The sequence below is a fragment of the Lepidochelys olivacea genome (genome assembly GCF_965140295.1).
Source record: "Lepidochelys olivacea isolate rLepOli2 genome assembly, chromosome: 6".
Classification (NCBI taxonomy): Eukaryota; Metazoa; Chordata; order Testudines; family Cheloniidae; genus Lepidochelys; species Lepidochelys olivacea.
The window spans coordinates 63,085,467-63,108,342 of NC_140416.1; the positions used below are offsets into that span (position 1 = coordinate 63,085,467).

General features: G+C 39.8%; 1 protein-coding gene across 4 annotated transcripts in view; it reads left to right on the forward strand.

Annotated features, from left to right (window-relative positions):
- The window catches only part of SIPA1L1 (signal induced proliferation associated 1 like 1), a 382,778-nt gene that overhangs the window by 354,163 nt on the left and 5,739 nt on the right, over positions 1-22,876 (forward strand). For all 4 annotated transcript variants that reach the window (XM_084631230.1, XM_084631229.1, XM_084631228.1 and 1 more), the window contains 6 exons: positions 234-358; positions 6,864-6,982; positions 8,309-8,754; positions 14,925-15,164; positions 16,184-16,349; positions 19,981-20,203. In XM_084631230.1, coding sequence (XP_084487356.1) covers positions 234-358; positions 6,864-6,982; positions 8,309-8,754; positions 14,925-15,164; positions 16,184-16,349; positions 19,981-20,203 — 1,319 coding nt within the window. The remainder of the gene's footprint in view (positions 1-233; positions 359-6,863; positions 6,983-8,308; positions 8,755-14,924; positions 15,165-16,183; positions 16,350-19,980; positions 20,204-22,876) is intronic.

The following is a 22,876-nucleotide window of genomic DNA, read 5'->3' on the forward strand; positions in this document are numbered from 1 at the left end:
AGTAAATTAATGGTTTAATATATATACTGTGTATTTTATAAATAAGAGGTGGTAAGTGACCCCCAACAACTGAAAGGAAAAGTATTATAAATCCCACAAGCAGCTATGTTTCTGGATTTCTGGGTCAAGTTACTTGATATCATAACCGTTTTTCTGTAAGTGCTATTTTTCTACATGGGATTTAAGCATAATTAAAACTGTTGTCTACCTTTGTTTTGGGGACACTACAACAGGTTCGGAATGAGTCGTAGATCCCCTGCCTCTATTGACAGGCAAAACACGCAGACGGATACTGGTAGCAGCGGCAAATCCACACCAAGCTGGCAGAGGAGTGAGGATAGTATTGCTGACCAGATGGGTAGGTAATTAAGTTCTGCAGTAAGCAAATGGTGTTAACCACAAGGTGACTTTGGTAATATATTTCTCCATGCAGTGGGAGAAGCTTCTAAACCACTGTATTTTCTCTTTGTGAATGTTACTCTCATTAATTAGAATGAATTATTAGATTTTAGATATACTTCCATCTGTGTCTTTGAGACCTCTGAGTATCACCTGAGGAAGGACTGAAGTTATTCTGAGGCTCAACTTTCCATAATTCTCCCACTCTCTGGAACACCCTGTCCTTAAGAAGTGGTTGGATAGACATGGTTATTAGTTTGTCTTGTTGTTGAAGGCTTGTTTGACCTCACCTACTCTCCCCAGTGGTTTGGCTTAGTTTAATTTTCGCTTAGTTTATCTTAAGTGTTTGTAATGTTCCCTTTCAAATGGTGCTATATAAATGCAAATTGATTGATCATTGAAGCTATAAAAATCCCATGTACAAAATGGAAAAAATGCAATTTAAGTTTAAATAGTAAAATAAATCTTTAGCTTGATTAGAATTGCCTTCCACCAGTGTATACATTTTCTTTGCATTTTGCAATTAAGTTGTCAGCTGAAGAAATATATTAACTACATAAAATAGCTGGGTACTGAAGATTTGCATTGTTAAGCCCTCATTTGGAGTATCAGTACATAGACCTTTTCCTTCTTTATATATCGCTGTTGTGCACTAAGATGACATCTTGACACCAGTTGATACCAATGAGAGTCTGACACTGATACAAGTTTTGCACTACAATAGCCAACCAGTTGCATTGTTGCAATATGACTAGTTTGGTCAAGGTTGCTATTTTTTTAAATTCCTCTGTTATAGGTTAGTAGGAGTTCAGGACATTTTAGGACCAAGGAATTGAAGCTATTCTTGGAAGTCCATATCTTTCCCAATCTTGTCTGCACATCAGACCTTCTTACTGCATTGTAGTTCACTATTATTCCTATATAAATGTGCTAGTCTTGAACACAGAATAAAGGATCCAGTGAATGCAGCAGACATTTGGGAAGTGCAATGTGATTCTCAGGTTCTGAACACATACTTTGTTCGAGTAACTTCAGAGCCTCAGTGAGCTGTGCCTTATTACTGAAGACATCTGTCATCCCCTCCTCCTTTCTCCTTTTAACATGGAAAACCTGTGATTATACTCATCTGTTATTCTCATTTTGACAGAATGATTTTCAATTGCATATGTTTTCATATTGTTGTGATGGTAACCACACATGTAAAACTGATCTCTTGTTCAGCATTACTTCTGCAGCTTCTCTGCTGTGTATTGGCGCTGGCATTGGATAGAGCTGCCAGCAAGTTCTGCTGTGGAATGTTAGATACTACAGTATTGGCTTAAAGAAAGTGAAAGGAGCTGTAAAAATTGTGTTTCTGGTGGGAAAGGTGGTTCCAAGATTCATCAAAAGCAAACAAAGAGGATACAGGGCTATAATCTCAGTATCTCTCTTGGGTAGTGTCCTGCATTCAGACAGTTCTGACTGTAAGCTGCCTCTCTGTCTAGAAGCTGTAATGCCAGTTCTGATGAGTCTATGTAGCAGTTTGGTTCACCACAAAATAAGTAGAATTCTTTAGCTTTAAGAAGGCAGTATTAGGGTTTGTAAATAGGTAGGACATAAGGCATGGTAGATTCACACAAAGCTGTGTCTGCTTCACCCTAGACTTTAAAGAATTTTTGTCCATTGCACCTAATCACCATTTTGTCACTTTTACCAGAAGAGGACTCATTAGGGCTAGAATGATAATAATGCTCTAGATAAAGGTTGAGAGAGAGTAGCTATATTGAGGAGGTTTGGGTAGCTCTCATCTGTACTTTGCCCAGTTTCAACTGGTTGACCAAGCTTGCAAACACCTTATGCTACACTTGATGCAATTACTGTTTGTCTGTGGGTAGGAAGGTAACATGATAACTTCTGAATGCTGCATTCAATCAATTCCAAATTTTCTGGGAATGTTCTAGCCATCAGTAACCAAAACACTATTGATTTGGGGAAAAATTAGTGGTGGCAGAGTTTGGGGACCATGGTATGTGGGGAAGAGGGAAAACAGCCCCTGGCATGGGAAGAAGGTGGGAATGAGGGACAGGTAGGGCCTCTGGCATAGGAGGAAGGGGGAATGATGAACATGGAAAGAAGTGGGAATGGGGATGCAACCTAGTATAGGGGGAAGGGTAAATGGGGAGCAGACAGACTCGCCTTCAGGGAGAAGAGATGAAGGGAATGGGGGCAAACACAGAGCCACTGCCATGGGGGAGAATAGGGGACCCTGAAATGGAGGCAGGGAGGAAGGGGGGCACATAGAACCCCTGGTGGACGAAAAGGTTGAAAGAACCTAGTATGGGGGAAGGAGGAGACACAGCTGTGCGGGAAGGGCAGTACACAGAGCCCTTGGAATGGGGTAAGTGGGAAATGGGGAGCGCACACAGCCGTGGGGAAAATGGAGCCTGTGGGGGAAGTGGGAACAGGGGTGCACACAAGAGTTGCCAGCATGGTGGGGGAGAATTGGGAACCTTGGTATGGGAGGAGAGATAATGGGCGGGCCACACAGAACCGTTGGCAGCAGGGGAGAATGGAATCCCTGAAACAGTGCGGGATAGGAGGGTGGAATGTAGGGAGCTCGTGAGGAGGGATTCAAGGAGCCCCTGGGAAGTGCGATAAACTCAGCCTAGATTCATAGATACTAAGGTCAGAAGGGACCATTATGATAATCTAGTCTGACCTGCACAACGCAGGCCACAGAATTTCACCCACCCTCATCTGCGAAAAACCTCTCACCTATGTCTGAGCTATGGAAGTCCTCAAATCGTGGTTTAAAGACTTCAAGGAGCAGAGAATCCTCCAGCAAGTGACCCGTGCCCCATGCTACAGAGGAAGGCGAAAAACCTCCAGGGCCTCTTCCAATCTGCCCTGGAGGAAAATTCCTTCCTGACCCCAAATATGGCCTACAAAAACTATGAAGTGTGTGACCCTCTAGTACTCTAAGTTCCTTGGTTTTTGTAAGCACAATTTTCTCTTAAATGTTGCATTTTAAGAATGCAGAGTATTCAGTATCTCTAGAAGGTCCATGTGAAGAACTGTCACCAAGACCCATCCACTTTTAGCTCTTTGAAAGCAAATATATACTGCTGGGGAACTTTCCATGCAAGACCTCTATATTCTATAGCGACCTCTCAGAAAAGAATTAACTGCTTTTTTTATTCAAACACCTCCTTATCCACTTACCTTAAATTGATATAAGGCACACTTAAACCAAGTACGAGTGTCCGCACAAGTTGATTGCCCACATTTAATTAATTCCATTTCTAAATTGTTTTAGTTAAATTGGTACAACTTTCTCATGTAGACAAGGCCAAATATATGCTGTTCCTTCACGTCATTGCAGAACTGTATTCCACTCAAGAGTGTATGCGCCCAATGCACTGAAGCCAGAAATTTTGCTTACCAGTCCCTGTTGGGGTAGCACTTGCGCCCTCATAGCCTCTTCCATGCCTATATCAGGGTGACACTATTCTGACCCCGCTCAGTTCCTTCTCACTGCCCGTGGCTTGAGTTGGAGCCTGCCATGTGGATTTTACCTGTCAGTTTCTGACGACGACAGTGTGATTGTCTGTAAATTGTTAATTAGCAGTACCCTTGTAGACAGTTTAGGAATTAGTTCTGTTTATAGTGTTATATGGTGGTATGCCCTCACCAGATTTAAGCTCCATCCTTTTTGTGGGGTGGCATTTCCAAATAACAATCCCCATACATGTTGTTTGTTGTGTTTTAGGAGAGAGAGACAATAAAGAGTGCTCCATTTGCTATTCCTTTAAGAAAAGCACTCAAGTTGCCTTGGACTTGTGTTTAAAACAGCACCTCCTGGAAGAAGCCATGAAGCCAGATTTAGCCCTGGGGCCCTCCGCAGATCACCAGGGCCATCAGTCTTCAGAGCTGGTGTGGACCCTGGATAGGCCACCAGATTCAGACTCTCTTCTCAGAGAAAAAGGGACCAGTCCCCTTCCTCTGCTCCCCTGAGGAAAAGAACTCATAAAACTAATCAGAGCCACTCCCAGGCTCAAAGAGACTCTTCCTCCTCTTCTAAGAGGAATGTGGCATACTGCCATGTCTCAGTGAAGAGGGCTTCTTGGCTGCAGAACTCAGGCATTGCTGTGTACATAAAAAAGAGCATAGAAGACATACTATTTGATGGACAGTCTTTGTTTTCTGAAAAGACACATGAGAAGTTACATTTTTTTAAGAATTCCAGGCTATGTTACGGTTTCTCTCAGGTATCCTCAAGCTGAAGTTGGACCATGCCACATTGATTCTTATTGCATCAGGTTGGCCAAGACAGTGTTCATTCTTTGACCTAAGTCTGTCTGTTCAAACTCCCAGATCTCGTGTTTATCTTCCCAACCTAGTGACTCAGCACCCTGGCCAGGTTGCACATCTGGCACTGAGCAGTGTTGCACTTCACAGTGTGGAAGGCTAGGTGAGAATTAAGATCAATGTTCAGAAGCAGTTAGGAGAGTTCTAATCACCTACTAGTACTACCTGTTTGGCCAAGTGAAAACATTTTTCGGTTTTGTCAATAAGAGAATGTTAACTTGTGTTCAGGAGATTTGGATTACTTATTTCATTTGAAGTCCTCGGATCTGGCTCTTATCTTGTTGAGGGACCACTTGGCAATGCTCTTGGCATTCCATCCTCCAATCCAAGGGAGATCAGTTTTCTCAAACTTCATGGTAGTGAGATTTCTGAAAGGCACTGTCCACCTGTTTCCACATGTTAAGGAAACAGTCCCATTGTGGGACCTCTGTACTGTACTGGCAGCCCTCATGGGTCCTCCATTTGGGTTAGTAGCATCATGCTTCTTGTCTCTATATCTTCTGCAAAAAGAGTAAGCAAACTGCAAGCCCTTACGGCATGGCCTCTATATACACAGTACTTCAAAGACAAAGTGTCCTTGAGGCCACATCCAAAGTTTTTGTCCAAAATAGTTTTGCAGTTTCACCTTAACCACGCTATTTACTTACCTGTATTCTTTCCTAAGACACACTCGAATGCAGATGAACAGCAGCTTCATACGTTAGATAATGAGATGGTGCCTGACATTCTGTCTGGAAAGAATTAAATCATTTTATTCATTACCACCTCAGCTCTTTGTCTCTTATGTGGATCAGATGAAAGGTCGGCCAGTATCTGTGCAGACAATTTCTAGATTGATAACTTCCTGCATTACCATAGCTTATGGAGTAGCTCAGACCACACCCCTACAGTCTTTACGGGCTCATTCAACAAGGGCTCAAGCCTCGTCGATTGCATTTTTCAGTGATATTTCAATCTTGGACATTTGCAGAGCTGCTGCATGGTTTTCTGTACATTCTTTTGCCAAACCTTATGTGATTACCACAGCATCTAGGTCAGATGGGAAAGGAAGTCAGTTGGGAAGGCAGTTCTGCAGTCATTGTTTAAGAAGACTCCAAGCCCTATCTCCTACCAGTATTGTTTGAGAATCATCGCAGTGGAATACATGTCTGCAACCAGTTGGGGGAAAAAATGATTACTTACCTGTACTATAACTTGTTCTTCAAGATGTGGGTGCAGATACGTATTCCATGACCCATCCTTTGTCCTAGTCTTGGATTCTGGTGCAAAGGAACTGAGGGTGGTTGGGGCAGTGCTGCCCTTATTTAGCCATGGGAGGGGCTATGAGGACCAGAGGGCATGAACATTGCCCTGAAGGGTACTACTAAGCAAAGTTCTCTTGCTTCGATGGGCTGAGCACAGGTGCACCTGAGTGGAACACACATCTGCACCCACATCTCGAAAAACAAGTTACGCTACAGGTCAGTAACCGGATTTTCATGGAGTACAGTCAAAACCATTGAGTGGCATGGAAATAGTATGCCAGATGATATTGCTATTTAGGACTAGACAATAGATTCTTTTAAAAATATCTGTTTGTTTTCAATGGTTTGATGAGAAATACTAGGGGTACTTCTATAAGATATGGTTGAAGTTCAAAGGGGAAATAAATGTGTATAGTTAAGTGATCACTGTAACTTGTCTGTTCTGCCTTGCTGACAGTACAACTAAACAGGGATGGACCTCAAGCTTTCTAATTTATTCTCCTCTGGCCATGTGAACAAAGAGACATTCATTTTTACGATACGCCAGCACCTGGTTTAATATCCTGGCCCCATCCTCCTGGACACTTGAGGCACAGTCCTCACCTGATGTAAATATTCATGGCTCCATTGACTTCAGTGGAGCTGTACTGATTTACTACAGGTGTGGATTTGGCACTTGTTTTACAAGCGGTTTGTATACCATACATTCTGTATTTTGAAATAAATTTATGACTGTCTGTCCAAAGGTTTTGGTTAATGACAGCAGTGGGGAAAATCAAACTGTAACATCAGATTTCAAGTTTTCTTAATTTGTCTCACATGCCCCTACAGTGCATATACTGTGTAAGTGCAATGTTGCTTGCTGTGTTGCAGAACCCACATGCCATCTCCCAGCTGTATCAAAAGTACTGCCATCCTTCAGAGACAGCCCCAGTGGAAGACTGATGAGGCAGGATCCTGTCGTTCATTTGTCTCCAAATAAGCAGGGTCATGTAAGTTAACTTATTAAAAATTATTTTTAAATGTTTGACTCTGTTTCTGCCCAAAAGGTCTGGGTGCCGTTCAAAGGCAAAGTATCTTTCAAAAACATAGTTATAAAATCAGCAAAAAACCATACTTCTCTGTTAGAATATAGAGGAGTCAGCAAAGCAGATCTGCTGCCTTTTCAGTATTCCAGAAGCTAAGCACGGCTCTAATAGCAAATTTCTTAGCAGAAATATTTTACTGCCAATTGAACAGTAGGTTTTTGGTCTGGTGCCTGGTGATAAGTGGAGTATTTGTGGGAACTCTGATTATTCCCAAAGGAAGTATCCTTTGTAAATCCCCATAGCTAGTCCCAGGCCACAGATGCAAGACTTGGGCAATTTACCAAAAATGCTTCATATGGCAGTGTTTAGAAGCTTGGCGCAGCAGTCCATACACATACGTTGAAATATAAATAGCATTTCTCTTGCCTCTACACTTGTTTTTGTTTTCATTTTTCTTTCTTTAGCTAGTCTCTCTCATTTATTTCCTTTAAATGTGATCATAACTTTTTCCTTAGTTGGAAAGGTTCTTCCATAATAGCTGCTGGAGTCCTGCCTGAAGGAGTTTTTCTTACCTTTATATACATGTTCAATCACTGAATAGAAAACTACATCCTTCTGACCCTGTAGAACTGGGTAGGAACACCCTTTGGAGCTTGTCATACATACATCTGTTTGTGAAGCATGCAGCATTCCCAGTAATTCATTTCAGTGTTTATTTGCAAAGGAGATTGCTGCTGAGGAAGCAGTGAGCTTCCTAGTAAAGGGGGATCTGAGTAGCCAGAGATGCCCATTCTGTCCTTTCTCAAACTTTTGGGTAAGTAATCAGATTATTGAAATAACACATGCTTCAGTTGTGGATTGATGGATTCTCGTGTTCTAACCACCTTAAAATTAGCATCTGTGCTGTCTTTAATTATAAGCACTGTTGAAGAATTGGGCACTTTTCTATGGTTATGCAGTTGCGATTGAATATCACAAGCTTAAATGTGAATGGTCATTTTTACTTGTGAGCAGGCTTAGTACAGGTGACTAAATTTTAAAGTAAATGGTGTAAAAATATTGTGGGGCAAATTAGACTTCCTCTGATAAATTAAGGCATGACCGCCCAAAGTCATACCAAGCTTTTAAAATGGGCATTAAACTTATGGCCTGAGTTATGTCTGCGAATTTTAGACTTTCTAAGTCCCCTCAGACATGTGTAAAAGTAGAGCTTCCGTAGTGCAGTTGTCCCTTCTTTGTCTTGTCTTCTTTGTGATCATTCTGAATTAAAGTCATGAACATTTTTTGTAGTCTGACAGCCACTACTCCAGCCACTCCAGCAGCAATACTCTCTCCAGCAATGCCTCCAGTGCCCATAGTGATGAGAAATGGTATGACAGTGGCGACCGCACTGAGTCAGAGCTGAACAGCTACAACTACCTTCAAGGGACTTCAGCTGATAGTGGCATAGATACCACCTCCTACGGCCCCAGCCATGGCAGCACAGCTTCTCTGGGAACCTCAGCAACGTCTCCTCGATCAGGGCTTGCAAAGGAGAAAGTGACACCACTGTGGCATAGTTCCAGTGAAGTAGTCTCCATCGCAGACAGGACTTTAGAAAAAGAAAGCCATGTTGTAGACCGGAAGACGGAGTCTTCACTAAGCCTGGATATTCACACCAAGAGTCAACCAGCTTCCAATCCTTTAACAAGAGAGAACAGTGCTTATAGTCTTAGTGATGCCGTTTCCCACACAAGGTAATTTTCTCTCAAGTCATGACTGATGCCCCTTCCACCTTCACTTTCTCTCTCTTTAACATATCGGAGATGAGAAGTGAGTGTTAAGGGAAAATTGTGTGCCTGTTTTGGCTAACCCAGAGGTTTGAAAGATCCCACTGTGTAAGGTGTTTGACAGTGGACACTGCATGTGGTATTTGTATCTCCCACTGGTGGGTCCAGTCAGTCTAAGGAGTGTGTGAATATTTGTGATAGCAGGAACATGCTCCACTCTACCACTGTTACACATGATGTAAGATTTTAGTATGATAGGTGTATTATAGGGAACATCGTGCAAGCATTGCTTTTCAAATCATTGTCAACAAGGGGATAAATAAATTTAACGATGCCCATTTGATTTTGGAATTTTTGTTTCTTTTTTTTCAAGTGGTGGTTGTTTCATACAGGAAAATATAGCTATACATTTGCTTCCTCTGTCCACGCCCCCCAGTCTTTTTGTTTAGAAACTTGGGAGGTAGTGCCATCTAATACATGCAGTAAGGGACAAGGAAATGAGGAGACCTTGATTCTTAGTACCCACTCTACTACTGACTGTGTGTATGACATAGGCCAGGCGCCTTACCTTTTTGTCTCAGTTTCTCCATTTGTAAAATGAAGATAATGAACATCTGTGTAAAGTGCTTTGAGCTCCTTAGATGAAAGGCCCTCATTTACAAATGAATCATAAAAATTAGAGGTGAAAAAAAATTCAGATCTTCTAGCTTAATTCCCAAAATACTAAATATAATTATTTTTAAAATGTTATTAATCATTGTAAGAAGAAAAATGCATCTGTGCTATAGTACTAAGCAAAAAACCTAAATCTGCAAGGGAAAGCATTTATCATTTTTTTTCCTTCCTGGTTTTAGGCAGGCAGTTGCATTTATTATTATTTGTATTAATTTCTTTGTATTTTTAAGAGACAGCTAAGATATCTAGTGGGCTGGAGGGTAGAAAATATGATGCTAACAGTTCTTCAGTCTGACAGTTCTGTTACAGGAGAAATGAGATGAGGCAAAGCTGGAGATTTACCATCCAGTTTAACAGCTTCTGATAGTGTAGCTGGAAGTTGGGGTTGCCACAGAGTCTGTAATGCAGTGATTGATTTCCTTGCACTCAGTGTCACGTTAATTTGAGTTAGGGATTTTATTAATGGGGTTCCATACTATTCTGTCTGTGTTCTAGGGGCATTGTAGGCATTAAGTGCCTCCTTATGTTAAGCATCTCTTTACACTGATTTTTTTACCTGACATATATAACTTTTATTTTAAGACAATGCTGGAAAGTTGCCAGCAACATTTTTGTTTAGAATAAATTTTTCAGAAAGGAGAAAAAGGACCATGGTAAATCCCTGGGTTACAGTAAGTACTAAAAGCTACACTGTGAAGATATTCTTAACAGTAAAAACGTGTTTGGGCTGTTGAGGTTCTAGAATTCTCTCCTCCATGCAGCAAATAGTGTCAATAAAAAAGTGGCAGAGAATGAAAAGAAAAAAGGAAACTTGATATCATGAAATATATACAAACTGATACCAACTGATAGTAGGGTTAGCCTGTCAAACCATATCATTAATTCGCTGTACTATAGCAATATGTCTCCAAACATGACATTTTTCTATGTTTTATTTGGTTTAACCCAATTCTCATTTCTCTAGTTACACTTAAATTGTTTGTTCCTGTAAATATTTTTTCAGAATGGAGTTGAATTTTCTTGATAAACTACTCTGGTTTTACACAAAATATAACAGTCTTGTTTTGCTTTATTTGAAAACAAACAAAAGTACAGTTCTTTACACAGAGAAATGATATAGTAATCTATAGAACAGAATTGAGGCACCCTAGTTTGGAAATATGGTCACACAGTACCTTGCAAAATTAATGCACAATATTTGGTCTGTTAGCCATGGAGAAAAGACAGACTACCTTGTATTCCCTCATTATTATTTTATAATTTTTGAACATTTAAAAATGCATTCAGTGCCTGAAAACAAAGTAAAAGAGCCCGCACTCTTGATTAGACATGACACTGTAAGTGAGGGTTACTGACAGGTCAGGAAGGAGAGAGGAAAGTCAAGAGTGACAATACGAACATGCTGTTACTCAATAAGGCATGTACACTTTTTGATGGTTCCACACACACCTTTTTTTTTTAGCCTCCCCTTCACTTCTTGTAGGCTTACCTTGTGGCTGAAGTCCTAAAATACTTTTGGTATGATCTATAAAGGTAACCGTTCTGAGCTGGAGGAAGAGGAACTTAGTTTGGTGACAAAATGAACAGAGTTGCAGAAAATAAAATAACTGCAAATTAGGGTGTTTGTGCATTTAGACGACAGGAACAGTAATTAGTGTGCAGATCATTTGGCAGAGCATAAAAGAACTTGTACCTGAGAATTGGTGGCAAAATGTAAATTATAGTGATTACATTTTGCAGCAGTATTTCTGGCTGGGCTTTATTTTCCTTCTCCACCCCCATTCCCAAAATCTCTATTGATTATGCAGGTTTCTCATGGCGTCCCAGGAGGACTGCATTAATGTAGGGCGGTAATTACACAGAATCAGTATATCTGAACATCATTAACAGAAACCATATGCACTGATAGTTTGAATTTCATAAAATAAAAAAGGAAACATATGAATTGTCAGACTTTCATTTGCTCACTAGCTAAATGGTCTCTTGTGGTCTTCACTATCAAAACTAAAAACAAAATCCCTGATATTTCCATCCAGATATGGTATTAAATTGCTTTTTAAAAAGTTGTATTTCATGATTGGACAATATTTTGCTGAGTAGATGAGTAGAATCTAGGATTCTTTTATGGGTGTTGGAGGAAAAGATATTTTTTTATTCTTTCCTGTTACCACGCTCAAGTTCAGTGTAAAAACAACCTTTTCTCAAGCCTGAGGGTTGTACTCTGCTCCCTTCAGAGACAATCAAACTGTTCAGATTGCCAGCTTGAACAATGTGAATCCCTTACTTTCTTCCCAGGAATGGAATGTGCTGCCTCTACAGTGCTTCCAGCCCCTTCTGGCCCATGTAGACAGTACCCAAACTTGTGTCCCAAGCCTTCAGGTTCTATTCAGACAAACACCTTTACTTGTGCAGTGCCCCACTGACTTCAGAGTGTTTGCACTGTGTAATTCAACAACTTGTGGATTGGGGGCTTTTGATCCCCGGGTGTCAACAGCACAGTATGCAGCCACTAAAGTACCAGGTTAATCCCTAGAATGTTCATGTTGTAAAACTGAGCACCTCCAAAAATATTTAATTATTTTATTAATTATTTAAATATTTGTATCTAAACAAGGACAAGTGGGGAGCAATGTAATATATATATATATAAACCAAGGACATCAAAAAATAAAAATTGTTGTGAGCTAACTTTTCTACCTCTCTGCCACCCCACTGTTCCTTGCATATTTCATGTGTTTGTTTACTATACCCTCTTCAGTGAAACATCTTGATAACAATAGGTATAAATAAACACATGGAATGTATTTGGAAATTTATTTACAAGCCCTCTCTTCCCTCCTCATTGATACTACTCCCTCTATAACTCTCCATTAACACTAACAATTCTGAAAAATAATGGGAATATTAATATTCCTACACAAAGGAAAAACCTCCAGTTCTCAAATGCACACTCCTTCTGAACTATAAAATATTTTAAAAACAGAACAGTCCCATACAATTTTCTTTTAAGATGCGCATCCCAGCTGAGCACTTGATACTTTAACTTGATAATGGAGATATCTCACAGATGGACTATGTTTCTCTCTCCCTCCTCCTTCCCCCCCCCCCCCCAAAAGGCAAGCAACTTCTGAATTTCTTTCCTTACTTCTGCTCTGTTTCCTTAGCAGAAGTGATATTTGTGCAGGTCATAAGTGGACAAAATTTGTGACATGCAATTTCAGGTGGACTGTGCTTTGACCTGCTAAGGGCAAGTTGTTCCCAGTTTTTTTCAATCTGGGAGTTTACTGGCAGATAACTGGAAGAAATTATGATTGTCAGCTGTATTTTATGGCCTGAACAGATTTAGAAAGAAAGTTTTGAATGGGAGCAGAACTGGAAATCAGGAGAACTGAGATTTTTCACACTAATTTGTGACCTTGGCAAATCATTTCTTATCTCTGACTCAGTTTCATTATCTGCTATTTAAAAAAAAAGGAATAACAATACCTTCTTTTGCAAAGGCCTTGAGATTTACAATTGAAAAGTGATATATAATATCAAATGTTCAGTATTATTATGAACGGTGTAGACAATAGGTTACCATATCTGATGCCTTAAATATCTTCTGTCATTGTTTCAGTAACAAATTATACAATGCACTTTCACATGACAGGATCACTGGAGAACTTGCTATCAGACTAAAAATTTAGGGTTCATTCAGCTACTAGTTAATTCAACCATCCATTTAATTTTTATTTCACAGTCAGAAAACACCGCTTTATACCAGAAACCTCATCTGTTTCAAATGCTAGAATTACTCTCTCACACACATACACACACACCCCCTCCAGTGCTCCAGTTATGGAGAAGACAGTGCACAAAAGTAAGGTAGAAAATTGTGTGTCAACGTCCTTAAAATATATGATGGCATTCCAGCACCGAATCTATACCTGAAGTTTTGCTGTAGTTACAGATGCCTCCACCTTTTTAAAGCATAACATAATATATAGTCGTCTTAAAATTTTGTGTTCTGATTCCTTCGTAGACAGCATCTAACTTTCATATCAACATATAAATGAAAACTAGTTTTATCCAGGACTCTCTTCCTGTGATGCAAACCAGCTGGAATGAGGCACTCTGTTTCTCTACATTCTTTGCCTAGACATATTATGTCAGGAATTAGAGATATTAAAAGTCAATCCATTCAATTTCAGTTAAGGCCCAGCCTGCTGGACAGCAAATTAATTGCCTAGCCATTTTTCTTCTTTTTAATGAAACTGCTCTCACAGATTTGCTGTTTACACAGAGTGATATAAATAAGAAAATAACCTATTTAACCAACGTTTTCCTTCTTTCCCCAGTGTTACTTGCTCCCTTGTGCAACTGCCTTGAAATGACTAGGGAAAACTAGAAATAATTCAGCTTCATGGGGTAAAGGTTCAGTCCACCTGGAATGCTGTTTAGGGGGAATATGTATTAGCCAAATGATATCTTCCTCTTGATTAAATGCTCATAGTAAGAGGGTACAAAAGAAAAAAGGACTCTTCCTACTGTGGTGAGCAATCCTATTTTTTCCCTTAAACTTTTAGAATTGAAAATTAGGCTTTAAAATGCTAGGCACCCAAGCAACTGCATTGATCATGGCCTACATAACTCACAGACTTCACAGAAGAATGGTTCAGCTCTTGTAGAATCCTCAGGTCTTGGATCTCAATGAAGGTAAGTCCTCAATGTACAGTCAGTGCAGTCCTCCAGTACTGATGATGTTGCCCAGAGTCTTTCATCAAAGAAGTATTCAGTCTATTCATCCACACTGATTCCTAGCAGACCAAAACTCTGGTTTCCTCTAACTACTTATCCTCTCTTTCCGGTCTCCAGTCTTTTTTGGTAATACTGAAATGTAACAGTGAAACGTTTGTGTCTGCAGGACTCTCAAACGCTTCCATTTTTATCACATAGTAGAGAGTGTTGTCTCATGGTGGCATTGTCAGCTGTGACAGCAGCAGACTCTGAATTATGAGCAATAACGAATAAGGCCAGTAATATATATCCTCTAGCGTTATATATTATTGGGATTTCTTTGATACTAAAAAAATCTCTTGGTATTGATAAGGCTGGTCTTGTGGATAAAATACTGAGCTAGGACTCTCACCTGGGTTCTCTTGCTAGCTCAACCAAGACTTCTTGTGTTACCCTGAAGTCACTTAATCTCTCTGTGCCTTAGGTTACCCATCTGTAAATTTGGGGTGATACTTTTTTACCTCACAGGTGGCTTGTGAAGTTTAATTCATTTGGTTTTCGAAAGTGCTTTCCGGTCTGATGGAAGGCATGAGAGAACAGCACAGTATTATTATTATTAGCTTTACATCACAATAATACTACTTTGGGTTCCTGCTAACCAAATGCAGTTTTAAAAAAAGTTACATAAGATGCATACACACACATTTAAGTTAAGCTTTGTCTTTGTTATGCTTCTCTCCCAGTACCATGAGCTCACGACATTCTGCCAGCCCAGTTGTTTTCACCAGTGCCAGAAGTTCACCTAAAGAAGAGCTTCATTCTGCTACTTCCCCACAGCTCGCACCTTCTTTCTCCTCCTCCTCTTCCTCCTCCTCTGGTCCTAGGACTTTCTACCCTCGCCAGGGTGCTACTAGCAAGTATCTGATTGGATGGAAAAAACCTGGAGGGACAATAAACTCTGTGGGGTTTATGGATACCAGAAAGTAAGAGCGTTTTTTTGGTTCTATTGTTTGGTTGTTAACTTAAACATGAAGAAGCACTGAAATCCAGAGAAGTTTCCCGTATGGAAAGGTCCGATAGAATTTAATGTTATGATCAGACCTCTATAGAACTTTAGAATCTCTACCCTAGAATTCCATAGTGTGGCTTAAAAATTCTATAGCTTGGTTATCATTTTTCGTTACTTTGTAAAAGTTTTTAAAGTAATTTCTATAGAAATTCTATAGAATGCAGTAGACTTCATCTTTATTAAATTGTAGGATTTTTCTTTAGAGAATTTTTAAATGAAACTCAAAATATTAATTGAACAAATGAAAAAACCATCCTCAACACTGAGTGTGTTGTCCCTTAGATTCTTCGTTTTGTTCCCACATTCTAAGACTTGCATCAAGAGATTTGTGATTTGGGGTCTCAGATGACCTTGAAAGGTGGAGGTTGGAAAAATGCATATCAGAACCATTGACCCTCTACAGTGGAGATTCAGATGTCTGGGCAGTTAGGGATGCTTTGAAATCATTATTGGTGTTAAGTACAGCATTCCCAGATGATGCCAGTAACTGCAATGGGCCACTGAAGGGAATGCTAGATAGAAGCTAAAATAAAAAGTATTTTGTACAAGTTATACACTGGAAGCCAGTAAAAAGAATCGGGACATTTGGTATGTTTAAGCATTCAGCTAGTATTTAACAGACTTTAGTTTATATAATTGATTTTTGTTCTTATATATTTGTTCATTCTTTGAATAGGTACATCCCTTTAATAGGGAAATTTATTATGGTGCACTTTTCATGCATTGGAAGTTGATGCTTTCAACAGGTTTCGTTTATATGGGACTTTACTGTATTATACAAAACTTTATCTTAATCTTCCCATACCCACATCCTCCCTCTCTACACCATTTTTCCCTCTGAAAATCTTGATGATGCTTTACTGCTTATTACGTTTATAGATCCAGCCCCGAGTGGCTTTGGGTCCTGAACATGTCTGTTCCCTTCCCTTTAAGACGACACCAGAGTGATGGCAATGAAATGACCCATCCACGGTTGCGTGCATCAGCCAGAGATCTACGGGCATCACCAAAACGAGCATCCCAGTCCACTGTTGAGGAAGAGCTGAAGAAACTGATAGATCTTGACAGCCCAACGCCAGAGTCCCAGAAGAATTTTAAGGTATGCTACAGAAATGGATCATCCTCTTTTGTCACTGTTAAGTGAAATTCAGGAGGCAGGTGGAGACCAGGGGACCAGAGCTCCATTGACTTCAGAGATCTATGCCAGTTTACAGCAGCTGAGGATCTGGACCCAATCACTTCCTTAGTGTCTGAGTGCACCATGCATAAAGCATTGTTCATCACTGTTGAAAACAACATAAAAGTCTAACTGAAACTGCAGTGTTGTGTACCTCATGGAAAATGTGAACACTGTCAACTCTAAGGAGAGTTGATGGCATTCACCTCTTTACAGGAGCTGCTCAGCACCTCACAACATCCTGTAAGTTTGTCAGATGAAACTTTCCTGTTCTCATCCATAACAACAAAACAGAACCCAAAATTTTAATCTTCCCTGAATTCTTAGCATGGACACAACGCTGGCCATTTGCTTTATCAACTGCTGGAAGGTAGCACTTAAGGAATGGTTTTGGTATTCCAGCCGTTGCAATGGTGTTGCAGTTTTTTGTGCCATCCTTTGAGGAGACTAACATACTTAATTGAAGAGAACACCTAAAACAAATATTTTACATACATACTAAATCCATTCAGAAAAATTTCCTAAGGTTTCATCAGAAATTGTAATAACTTATATTTTTAAATACTAATAAAATAGATAATTTTCAAGAGAGTGTTTTGATTTCTATAGTGTCGGTGTACTAAGCCAATGATTAACAGTTCAGGGTTGTCATCCAGGACCCAAATGGTTTCCAAAGCAGCCATGCAAAAGAGAGAGATTGCAGCTTCTTTCTCTGCTTGTCAAAACCCAAAAAGTCTTATTAAAACTTATAAGTGCCAGATTCCATATACAGACTTTTTTTCAAATATTACCTTAGAGGCTGGAGAGAAAAAAGTTTGCCATGGGGAAGATTTTTTTTTTTTAACAGTATAGTAGTTTATAAGAGGAAGGAGGCATAAGGGGAAACACCCTCTTCCTGACCTGTAAACGGGCGCCTATTGTCTTTTCAAGAAATTCCATTTAAACTGTTAATTGTCCCAGAGACCATGAATAGCGTGTATCTTTTGTGAGCTTCTTTCTTTATTGACTATGCACAACGAGTTCAATCTTTCCAGTATCCTTCATTTTCTTGGTGACTAGGATCAGTATGTCAGCTCAGCCTAGTGACCTGCTCAATTTTATCAATGCTATTATATCTACCAGTAATGAAAATAAATGTTAAAATTTAAACATAATTATAATTTCTACCCAGTGCACAATTTGTACTTCATGTTAGGTGAAGAAATGTGGCCCTCCTTAGCTACCTGAATCTTTTTATTTTGTGTTTGTTTGTTTGTTTGTTTGTTTGTTTTGCAGCACTTCTTGTATTTGGTAATTGAGAGGTCCTGTTTCCTGGTAGGATAGGCAGTTTTTTTGTCTCCTAATCTTTCTGCCTTCTCATCCCTTCCCTTCTCCCTGTCATCTTCAGTTCTCCTGCCCATCTCGCCTTCTCTTCTCTCTTCACACCCGTCACCTCCATGCCATCTTCCTCTAACTCAGTGGTTCCCAAACTTGTTCCACCACTTGTGCAGGGAAAGCCCCTGGCAGGCTGAGCCAGTTTGTTTACCTGCTGCCTCCGCCAGTTCGGCCGATCGCGGCTCCCAGTGGCCACAGTTCGCTGCTCCACACCAATGGGAGCCGCTGGAAGCGGCGACCAGTACATCCCTCAGCCCGTGCCACTTCCAGCTGCTCCCATTGGCCTGCAATCAGTCGAACCTGTGGACGCGGCCCAGCAGGGGCTTTCCCTGCACCAGCAGCGTAACAAGTTTGGGAACCACTGCTCTAACTCCCTTTTCACTTCTCTGCTCACATTGTCTCTCCTTCCTAAATCCACCTGGTATTCAAATATTAGTAGCCTAACAATCTAAAGTTCCAGCGCTAATTATGTTTCCAGTTTCTAATATTCGAGGCTGCAAGTGTTTCTACTCTGGGATGTTTAACACAAGGAGCACTGCAGATGTTCCTCGGTTGAGCAGTGCCTGATGGTGACAATGGCTTCTTTTTTTCCCTCTTCTGCTAGGGACAAGTATTGTGGGGCTTGGCTGGGTCACGACAAGAAACTGCCAGCTGGGCTTTTGGTCCCAAAAGGAGAAAACAGAGTGGTTTTCTCAGAGTGGATCTGAGTTAAATCAAATTGATTTAAAAAATCACAATTTAAATCACTAGTCAGGAAGACTCGATTTAATCATGGATTTCTACATAAAAGTGCATTCTTGTTGGTTGTTATAACCTTAATACATATTCTTCACAACTCAGATAGATGTCGGCTTCATTTTTAGAAGGTACACACTGTACGTTTTTAAAGTGATTTATTTTGAAAACTTTTCAGATTAGTTTTACAGTATATCAGAAAATGAATGATTGGTTATTTCATTTACCAACTGTAATTGTAGCAGATATTGTGAAGTCATTGGGAGGTGAACTGTCTTCAATTCAACAGGTTAATCATTAATATTTGGAGGATTTTCTTGCCATGCTGTATGAGGAGGAGAACATCACCAGACAGACATTTTAAATTGTTTAACTATTTCTCACCCCTATATATTTATTTATTTATTTAAAAACATTTTTGCTGTTAACAAGCATGTTATCTCTGGCGACACAAATCCACAGTTTGAGAACTGCAAAACTAAGCATCTCTGATGGTATCTTCTAGCCTGAGCACTGAGTCCCATTGGGTAGCTAGAAAGATTAACCTAAATAATCTGTGCAAAAGCCCCTGAAAACCCATAAAATTGGGTCCCTAATCCATAAAACGTTTAAAAACGTTTTAGCTACATTTCCGGTTCTTTATCCATAACTACAAAACTTGCCGCAGCTTTTAGCAGGGGCTTCTGATCTTTTTGGTAAAACCATATTTCATTTTGGCAGATTGTCCTCCAATGTACAGAAGCAATAACCTTTCTCCTCCTCCCCGCTTCTGTCCCACCCTTCAGTGTGGGTTTTAATCACAGAAATAGAATACTGTCTGGTTAAATAACTTTTTATTTATGTGAACAGATAAGTATTTCTCTGTGCAAGAGAGCAGCTCTCCAAAATTAATCAACTTAATCATGTCTGCTCTAGGAATTTCGATTAGTGGAACTGTTTTTGTTTTGTTCATTTTTTCTCAGAGCTCTCCGAAGGATTTTAGTTTGTCAGACTTTCCTCATTGTTCTGTTACATGGAGCTTGTAGCCAATTGACATCTTAGCCAGAGAGTGTGGAAGATAGCACAAGAGGCAGAACTCTTTGTTTTAGATATCACTTAACTTGCTTCTGTAAACATTTTCCCTAGTACACATGGTCTGGAGCTAATTTACAGAATACATGAGTTTTTTGAGGTTAGATATCCTACAAGATGTCTGTTGAATGATAGAAATAGAAATTAGAGATGGCAAAGATCTAATAGGACATCTAGACTTAATGTTCATCTAGACAGAGCTGTTCATGTAGTACTTTGTCCCAGCCAGTTTGACGAAGATTGGGTATGTTAAAGCCTGCTTATTTTTACAAATATAGATTGCTTTAATAAACAAATGTAGTGTATGTTTGAAATGTTACTGTGTACTGATGTCCTCTTAAGAATGTATAGTCACACCTTTCCCTCTTCTCAGTCTCCGTTCCCTAGCACTCCTACCACAAAGCGTGCCTTGCAGAGGACTTTGTCAGATGAGAGTATTTACAGTGGTCAAAGGGAACACTTCTTCACCTCGCGGGCCTCGCTTTTGGACCAAGCCCTGCCAAATGATGTCCTGTTCAGTAGCACATATCCTTCTCTCCCCAAGTCACTACCCTTACGAAGGCCATCATACACTTTAGGAATGAAGTCATTACATGGTAAGTATATGTCCAGCCTAATTACAGTTAAGGAGAGATGCCATTACAATTACTTTAACAAAAAACAGTTGTCTGGCTATTTGTTAATTGCATCTTGATTTTGCTAAAGTAAGGGGAGTCAAATCCCATGTCTCAGAATGTAAGCTGGATCCTCCTCCCCCCACCCCCAAATGGGTACAGCACTGCATAATAGGCCAGGTAAATAGTTTTGGGGGAAGGAGTGGGGAAGTTTGCCTTTTTCTTTAGCATCATGTTTTCACCACTGCCAAAAGCAGGAATCAAGACTCGTTGGTCCAAAGATCCCGTCCTGTGTGTTATACAAGTAACTATTGCCTACTTCTGGTGTCTCCCGTTTTAACGTGTAGTAGGCTCAAAGTACCACTGACAATGAAGACCACTGAGGTGGATGAATGCCAGTGGACATTTGGAGGTATTAAAGCACTTAATAAATTTTTAATGCACCAAGTGATCCTGAATTCAAATCCTTGCACTACACACTGCAGAGTTTGGATTTACTTAAGCAATTTGATCAAGCATTAAACAGGTAACTGGAAAAAGTTACCTTACTTAGTTTTAAAAAAATGTGTAGATGATACTGCAAATGCCCTTGTTACTGCAGTGAAGAGCATCAGTAATTTTATGCAGTATAATGTGGATTACATTGTGCTGAATCCATTGCTGCTGACAGGGGTGAGGGTGGGTGGGATTTTACACAGATTCCTACTGCACTGCTTACTTAAATGTGTAATTGTATGTTTTCTGAATATTTAACCTTCACTGGGAGAAATAATTCAATAGGTCTCTCAGTGTAAAAATGCTCCATAATGTCTTTTGGAGAAGTACACCTGTTTCTGTTCATCCATACTGTGATGTTAGGTAAAAGAATGAGTGTTATAATACCAGTAGGTTCAACTCAATCCAGAGATATTTAAGCACTTAAAACAAAACTACAGGAGTTGGTAGTTCTTTGATTTGCATTTTTGCTTTTAACTTTTAGCATAGTTGGTTATAGTATGTGCCATTTCTCTGGACCTAAAACACTTGCCAACTCTTCAAAGGTGGGGATTTTAGTCAATTTCACTCTGGAGCCTAGGAGTGTTTAGTATATATCAGAGCAGCTGAGGAGACCCATAAGAGGACTACAGTTTCCCAAGAATGGAGGCTCCAGTTTTTTATTCTGCAGGACATTCTTTGCCAAATTTAGTGAGTTGATCAAATATGAATTGTATGATAAAGAAAGGAGGGGAGAATGCTTCTGCAGCCCTACCTATCCCCCTACACAGTACCAGGGGAAACAATGGAAGCTTGCGTACTCCTGAGTTGGAGGGGAGAAGTAGCTGCCTATCCTCCTCGCTCTTTGGGGAAGTCCTCTTTTATCCTAGCTGAAGCACTGAATCTCCTTCCCCAATTCTCAGTATTAGAATGTTGTCTCTGATCTTCTCCAGCTTGAATTTTGAGCTGCAGCACTGCCCACACTGATGTAGTGACCTGACAGGCATGCAGAAGCAGGTCTGAAATTCAAATAATGTGATGATCAGAATTTAAAAAAAAGATGACAGACTGGATCAAGCAGGCAAATGCCAAAGGAGCCTTCAGTGCACCAAGGGACTCGGGTTAGCCTAAAAAACCCAAACTCTCTACTCCAAAAAACAGATAACCAGAGTACAAATAATGGACTGGTTGTAGATGCAGGAAATTCTGGCTCCTAGTATATCGCCCTGCTCTTTCCAAATCTGTGTTTATCTGTCACTAGGAGTACTAGTTTTACCATAACTGTTGCTGTTAAAATAAGGTGCCAGGAATTAAAGCACAGTATTATTTAACGTACCTCACCCCAACCATATAACTGGGAAAAGAAACTGCCCCCTGCATCACAGGGAATACTGTTTGTCCATTGATTGTCATCAGAGTCATAGAATACATTTTCTTCAACTGGTGACTATGCTGGAAAAAATATCTACATAATTTTCAGCTGCCTCTCATTCCTAGACATCAAAACTATTGAAGTCAACTCTTCAATCAGTATTGAAGTTGACATTTTTGTAAATAGTTGCTGCTGTTTAACATAATTCTCATCGTGAGGTGGGAGGGATGAAGCTCCCTTTACTTCTTCTCTCCATAGGTACTAAAATATATTTTTAGACTGAATTACATTTGTAACTGACTTGTGGAAAGAGTGCCTGTATGCCCTGTGGGTGTAAAAGAGAGCAGGCTATTCAGGGTCTCCTTTCATTTAGACCTCTGTATTTTCCAAAAGAAGCTTGGCTGCTCTGTCATTCTCTACTTTGCACTGAAATGGAAATGTCAAGACTCTTATTGTAAAGCAGGGGTTTTATTCAATCGTCACAAAATGGAATTTTCAGTTTTCTGTAAAATTTGGGCCTCCAGAATAAAAGGACCCAAACATTTGAGTGACCCATACATTGTCTTCCTTATTTACATGCCCTTGGTGAGAGAGAGTTTAAATAGAACTGGATATTTAATGCTATCCAATATTTGTTACCTTCCATTCACTCATAATTTTGTTAATTTTAAACATATTAATAACAACTGCATCCTCAAGGCAGCTCTTCATATTATGTGGAGGGGAAAACATGAGCTAGAAATATTCTGATTTATCTGACAATCCAGTTAACAACTTTGAAACAAATAATTTTGTCAGTGGTTACAAAT